This window comes from Wasmannia auropunctata, unplaced genomic scaffold (genome assembly GCF_000956235.1).
Source record: "Wasmannia auropunctata unplaced genomic scaffold, wasmannia.A_1.0 LD336106.1, whole genome shotgun sequence".
NCBI lineage: Eukaryota > Metazoa > Arthropoda > Insecta > Hymenoptera > Formicidae > Wasmannia > Wasmannia auropunctata.
Genome location: NW_012026784.1, coordinates 10,358,950 through 10,366,335, shown reverse-complemented (window position 1 = coordinate 10,366,335; position 7,386 = coordinate 10,358,950). Strand labels below are relative to the sequence as shown.

The 7,386-nt window shown below is 30.9% G+C and overlaps 1 protein-coding gene across 1 annotated transcript in view; it reads right to left on the bottom strand.

The window, feature by feature from the left end:
* Window positions 1-7,386, bottom strand: part of LOC105457145 (probable 2-oxoglutarate dehydrogenase E1 component DHKTD1, mitochondrial) — a gene marked incomplete at its 3' end in the record, with an annotated part of 57,689 nt that overhangs the window by 12,464 nt on the left and 37,839 nt on the right. Inside the window, 1 exon segment of the mRNA XM_011701650.1 lies at window positions 6,870-7,219. Within this exon segment, the coding sequence (XP_011699952.1) occupies window positions 6,870-7,219 (350 nt within the window).

Genomic DNA, 7,386 nt, shown 5'->3' with positions numbered 1-7,386 from the left:
TTCCGTGTGATGGGTACTAATCACTTATCCATTTTAGCTAATTTTTTGTACCTAAATAATTCTAGCTATAATTGCAAAATTACTTTTTTCAGTGTTTGTAATTTTCCTTTATGTATTTATATTTTTACTTTTTTGCAGAATAATTTAATTTTTATTGATTTTTATTTTGCTTGGTAAATTTTAATTTAAGTTTTAATGAAATAGAGTAAAGGTTATTTTAACTATTTTATAAATTTTGAATAATTTTTATTGAATGTTTTTATTTGGATATGTTAAATTAATTATTTAATGCGATTCATTCGCCGTCTGATGCGAGTACTAATATAAAGTGAGTGTTCGTATGATATTACGAATACTCACTTTATATTAGTACCCGCGTGATACGGGTACCCGAGGAATCGGATCTCACCCGTGTGCAACGAATGACGGGCGGGTAGGCGGGTACCCGGGTTTTCCGAGCACTATTCATAATATTTTAAATATTTATTTAACATAAATTTAAGGTTAATATAGATTATTATAAAATTTATTATTTTAATGTTATTTACTATGAAAAACGATTATAATTGTGATGTGTTATAAAAGTTGTATTCTACTCAAAATTTTAATATATTAAAACTCTCAATTGAAAATATAAAGATTATTAATAAGACTTTTGAGATTAAACGTCTGGCGACCCCCTGAACTTTCCATTAATTCAGACTGTATGTTATTTTGTCTATAAAAAAAAACGTAATTATAAGATAATAATTTCTGATTGCATGAATAACTGGATACATAATTATATAATATATATAATTCCTAGTGAAAAAATTTTATCAAAATTTGTTGAAAACAAATTCACTTAAAAGTTTGATGAAATTGTTCCATGTTTCAGAATATTTCTCAGTATAACTTCAGCGAAATTTATTTTAAAGCAAAATTAAGAAAGGTATTAGGGGATTGGAACAAAGGATATTTATGTGAGATGAATATTCAGACTGGATTTTTTTACATCCAGGTATGTTATAACAAGGAAATTTGCAAGCTGAGATTAGATTGAGAAATTAGGGTTATGAGGTACAAGGAAAAGATCTTGGAGAGGGAAGACAGTATATTTAGAAATTTGTTGGAAATAAAAAGAAATGTATAGTTGGAAGGAGACAGGTACCGAATAGAGAGAACAAGATTTTACAATATAAAATGGCTGAAGAATTGAAACTTTAAATGACGTAAGAGGAAATGGCAGAAATCTAGAAACAGAGATTATTGATAGGGAAATGGATACTTTAAGATTGAATGGATAGATAATAGGATATGAGCGGTGAGGTATAAAAATAAAATATCAGGAAATAAAGGGTAGACGTGCGAGACTAATTCAGCTAACAATAAATTCCTGTAACACTCCTAAAATCCCTGTTGAAAAAATCCATGTGAATTTATATTTCATATAAATTCCACATAAATTCCATATGGATTCCATATCAAATTTATGTAAAATTTATATGAAATTCGTATGGAATCACGTATTACAAATTCTACAATAAGTCTTATATTATAGATGTAATATTGAATCAGTAACGTATCGTTTCATAATCATTACGGTAAAGATACGGTAATAATTCCGGTCATTCCGGTACAAGATTTTAAGGGCCCTTCCTAATCACCGCGGCCATATTGGATTCGTGACGTCAGAAGCGAGAAACAGCGAAAAATGACATGTAAAAATTTGTTGCGTGCTATTTTTAAATAAAGAGGATTTAGATAAAATAATAAATAGGATCGCTTTAGAAAACTTGTAAAAATGGATGGAAACTATCCTTTCCCCCCCTGAAAATCAGTAAATAGTCGTAAAAGGCACGTAAAGTGAAGCTTATTCAAGCAAAAAAACTCACGATTTGACAACTATTAAAAAGAACGGAAAAGATACTTTTACGTATAAAATTCGACAATAGCTATATAGTTTCCATCCATTTTTACGACTTTGATAAATACGAGATAAGTCACATTTTCACAATTAAGCACATAATAACGAAATGGCACGGAACACAAAATTCGTTGTCAACACTTTCCTCAGGTAGGTCCGTTATTTTCTTCAATTGTCGAGTATTCTCTTCATATTCGACTGTAATTGATCAATTTAACACTGCTTACAATATTGGCATACAATTATTCTGTAGAATTATCACGGTTTATGACTTAAAACACCGATATATGATGTATTATAGGACGGGCCTAATATACGACAAGAAGCTTCTAATTTCTACCGCAATATAGCGTCGCCACCGTCAACGCAGAGTTCGTGGCTGACTAGGAAGGGCCCTTAACAAAAAAATTTCATTTGTTCAATTTTAGAATTATATATTATTATTTTTTAGAATTTAATTTGTGTTTATTCTATTTCGCATATTCTCTATTTTATAATTACAATTACGCAGGTTGTTATAATTTTTGAAAACGCGTCGAGATTCGAACCTGAGATCCCTAGAATAGTAGGCTTGTACGCTAATACTGAGCTAATGATACTTTGTACAAAGGACTTATTTTTTTTGGTATATATTTCTCTGCCACTGAGTTCTTGCGCCTGAACAAATACTGAGAGCCAATAGTAATAATTACGGAATCGCACATGAAATTCTCAATAATTATGTATTTTTTCAGTATCCCTTACAATTTTAGTTTTTAAATATTACTATATTTTTCAGCAAACGTTACTATTTTTCCAGTAAGCATCTACAAATTTAGACTAAAAGTCGAGAATAAGCGAAAATTCAGAGATTATTACTGTTTTTCGAGTCTCAATGTACATGGAATCCACATGGAAATCCATATAGAAATCTACATGGATTTTTTCAATATACAGGGTGTTTCAAAATAAACTTTTGTTCTTAAAATGTCATATTTCTGACTGAATTCTGAGAAGATTTTTCCTTTGTCAAAATTTTATCCGAAGCTTAGTTTTCAAATTATAACGAGAAATAGTTAGCGAATTATGGGCCGCGTATGGAAGGTAGATAGGGCCACGCATCGACACTGATAATTATTAATTAATAAATTCGGTATTAAAGTCAGTCGACTGCTTGCTATCCTCGAGTGAACGGGTCGTGTATTAATAAATCGTCGTGTTTCTTTGTATGATGTTTCAGTGGATAGATAATTAATCGACAGTGATTGTAAAGTACGTAACGGATAGATGCATTAGTTGATTTCTCGTGATTTCCCGTGAATTGTTCGTATGTGAATCGAGTGTGAAATGTTGAAGTGACATGTTATGTAAAAAAAAGAATTAACTAAATAATAATCTGATCTGTGTCAGTTAGTGATAACGTCTGCATTAAAATTAACGAAAATTTATTAAAATAAACGTTTATTTGGAACTGTACGTGGTCCATCAAAATGGAAATTCCGTCTTTCTCACGAAGCTACAGAAGTCATCGAATCTTTACAACTTATAATTGATGTGTGTGCGTTTTTGCATGCGTGCGTGCGTGCGTGCGTGCGTGTGTGTGCGTCGTGCGTGCGTGCGTGCGTGCGTGCATGCGTGCGTGCGTGTGCGTGTGCGTGTGTGTGTGTGTGTGTGTGTGAGCAAGAGAGAATGTAATCGCATGTCCTTAAAATATCATGTAATGTATGCGCGCATGTAGCAGTCAGCTAATCGTCGCAAGGACTCCGCGTATTGCCTGCATCCGACAGTAAGTTACGCGCCCCTGTCTACCTTCCATACGTGGCCCATAATTCGCTAACTATTTCTTGTTATAATTTGAAAACTAAGCTTCGAATAAAATTTTGGTAAAGGAAAAGTCTTCTTAGAATTCAGTCAGGAATATGACATTTTAAGGAGAAAAGTTTATTTTGAAACATCCTGTATGCATTGAAATATATACAGGGTATCCCATTTTAATGTCCCACCCCAAATAACTTTTTCATTTTTGATCTTAGAAAAAAATGTTTCAGACAAAAGTTGTATGGCTTTGAGGGGGACGTAAAGTGATGTCATTAGTGTGACCTTGAATAGCTCGAAGGTCATGTGAAGGTTATACCTTCAATTTCTTAAATGGAACCCCCTACTTTTTGCACATTCTTATAGATCATCTCGAGAGCTTTCCAAAAGACATAGATCAAATGTTTTTTGGTTAAGTAAATCTCGAGTTATAAAGCTTGAAAGTTACAGTAGCACCGGCATTTGCATTATCTAAGATATTCGAACAATGACTGAAACCTTTTGAATATTGTTCAGAATCATGAGCTTAACAACATGTGTCAAAGCCATGATTATTGGAGAATGTTTCTCCTTTTTCAAAAAATAAAAATACCCAGACAGCACAAAACACTAAGCTGACAAAAAAATGTCTTTTTCAAGATGTCTTTTCGGCTAAGATATAGATTCGGAAAAGATATCTAAAAGATAACAAAAAGATGTCTTTTTAAAGTTGTCTTTTGGATGAAAGTAAAAGATATCTTAAAAACATCTTTTATTATCATCCAAAAGACAATCTTAAAAATACATCTTTTCGTCATCATTCTATAGTTATCTTTTTGACAAGGCGAAAAGTCGACTAAAAGATATCCATTCATATAACCTAAAAAAAATTAATAGAGCTATTACATTTGTTGTACGATGAATTTTTCAAGCGTTCCGGCCTATTTATCTGATGATAAGCGACAACTGATAACTTTTTCTGTAATTGGCTTGGTATTGGCTAGTAATTTTTGCTTTGAGTCATGTAATTACCCAAATAACCTGCAAATCTGTTCGGACAAACAACGACAAATACTTGCTACAAGTTTTGGCGTCAGAAATAATTTAAATTTGCAACAAAATTTGTCTTATCAAACGTTGTTGACAAAGCATAACAATAACATATACTAAATAATAAAAATATAATATATAACATCATATATACTGGAAAGAATAAATCCTTCGTATCGAAGAATCATTAGCTCAGCGTTAGCGTATAAGTCTGATGTTCTAAGGATCTCAGGTTCGAATCTCGATGTGTTTTCAAAAATTGTAAACCTGCGTATAAATTGTAATTAATAAAATAGAAATAATGCGAAATAGTTAAACACAAATTAAACTCTAAAAATAATATGTAATCGTAAAATAAGAAAAAAATTTTTTTTGGTTAAAATCTTTTTTCTTAGTGTATCTATAGCTGCGTTTCACAAAGCGCATCATGCACATGATTTATCCTTTTATCATTGTTTAACATTTAATGAACACAAGGATACCATGATACATCATGCGCATGATGCGCTTTGCAGAACGCAGTCTATGTATGTGGATATGTCGAAGAAATTCTTAGAAAAATTGATATCCACAGAAGTCATCTTTAAGTTATCATATGGATAAAACCATAAAGATGACTAGTTGGGCGACATCTGTCGCCTTTTAGTTATCTTTTCGTTGCGGACTATATTCTTTTACTAAAAGATACCCTTATAATTTAGTCACCATTTAGTCATCTTTTAGACGACTTTGTGCTGTCTGGGTAATTTTCAAAAATGAAAATAAGAGAAACAATCTCCAATGATCATAGCCTTGACACATGTTGTCAAGCTCATGATCCTGAACAACATTCAAAAGGTTTCAGCCATTGTTCGGATACCTTAGATAATGCTAATGCCGGTGATATTGTAACTTTCAAGCTTTATAACTTGAGATTTACTTAACCAAAAAACATTTTATCTATGTGTTTTAGAAAGCTCTCGAGATGATCTACAAGAATGTGCAATAAACAGTAGGGGGTTAACCCCCTGGGTGGGAAATTAAAATGGGACACCTTGTATACGAAAATAATTTATAATTCATATATCATTAATATATTAAATTCGCCAATATATGGCTCGTACATGTATTTTTTCATATGAAAATTCAAATCAGAATAAATTATACAAATAGAAAATAAAACATAATATTAAATTAAACAAAAGAATTGAAAAAATTATATATAAGATAATCATGGTTGACCCATATATGAATTTTTCACATTTTTTATATAGATTTTTCGTATTTCATATGAACTTTAATATGACGTACACGCAGTTATCCACATGGCTATATTCCATATGGATTTTAATGATATGGTTATCCACATGGATTTCCATATGGATTTTGAATTTACCATGACAATCCATATGGATTTCCATGGATTTCCATGGAAATCCACATGGATTTTATTAACAGGGATGTCTTCCGATATGTCTTAAAATATTTATAGAATGTACAAGGAATATTCAAATGTCTGTAAAAAATTCTATTTAATTTATTTTAAAGCTTTCCAGAACAGTCAACTAATATCTATATAGATTTTCGAAGAATTGCGTTACAAGTCTGAAAATGATTCGGGGCGCAGTTTAAACAGCTTAACAAATTATTAAAAAAAAAAGTTTTAATAATCTACATATATTTAATTTTAAATTAAATAAAACCAACGTACAGTTGTAATTTGATAAAATATATTAAAAATAAACTTTTTAAAATTATAATTTAATAAAAATTATTGATTAAAATTATATTTAGGGTAAAGAAATTGCTCTCACTATTATTTTTCTTACATTAAGTTATAAAAAAAATTTTTTATTAAACTTTGAAATAATAAAATATGTTGATATAAGTTATATTTAAACTCCGTTCAAGGTTAATAAACGAACAGCAAGAACAGCCAATAATTGGAGCAAATAAGTTCTCTATTAAATTTTTACTAATATAATTTTATGCGGTTGAGAAAGGTTGAGAAAGTGAGGTCGAAACGTACCGTGTGCTTACTATATGAAATAAATTATTAATTTTTAACACCCTTATTTGATCGAATTATTGGCTGTTTTTTCTATCTTTCGATTAATATAAGTTTTTTGACAAAAATCTTTACTAACCATTTATAACTTACCTGAATGTTTATTACTCGATTGCTCCATGTCGCATTTTCATTATCACTATATGCGGCTTCTTTAATTGTCTGCATAACTCCTCGAGTTTTTCCCATCGCCACGGGATTTACTATTTCTAAATGTGATGGATTTCGAAGCATAGTTACGTGAAGACTCTTTTTATCTATGTTAAGATCAGTGGAGCTTATAAGATGGCTAATGACATCTCCGGTACATTTGATTGTGTCCAAAAATTCAGAAAATCCTCCTAATTTACGAAATAATTTCTCTGGTGGAAAGTTTAGTAGTCCCGTTAATAGATTAAGACGGCCGCGGTGTGCAGCACAAATAATCACATGTTCCAAATTATCTAGAATGATAACGTCGCAGTTAAGTAACCTCTATGAAGTTGGCACCCCATTGTCAAAATTTCGAAAAAATAATTAGAGTTCCGGTTCTTCCCCAAAAAGTTCTAGAGTTCCTGATAAATTACAAAAAGAGTTCTGACGATTAAATGCAAAAAAAAAGGATTTAAAG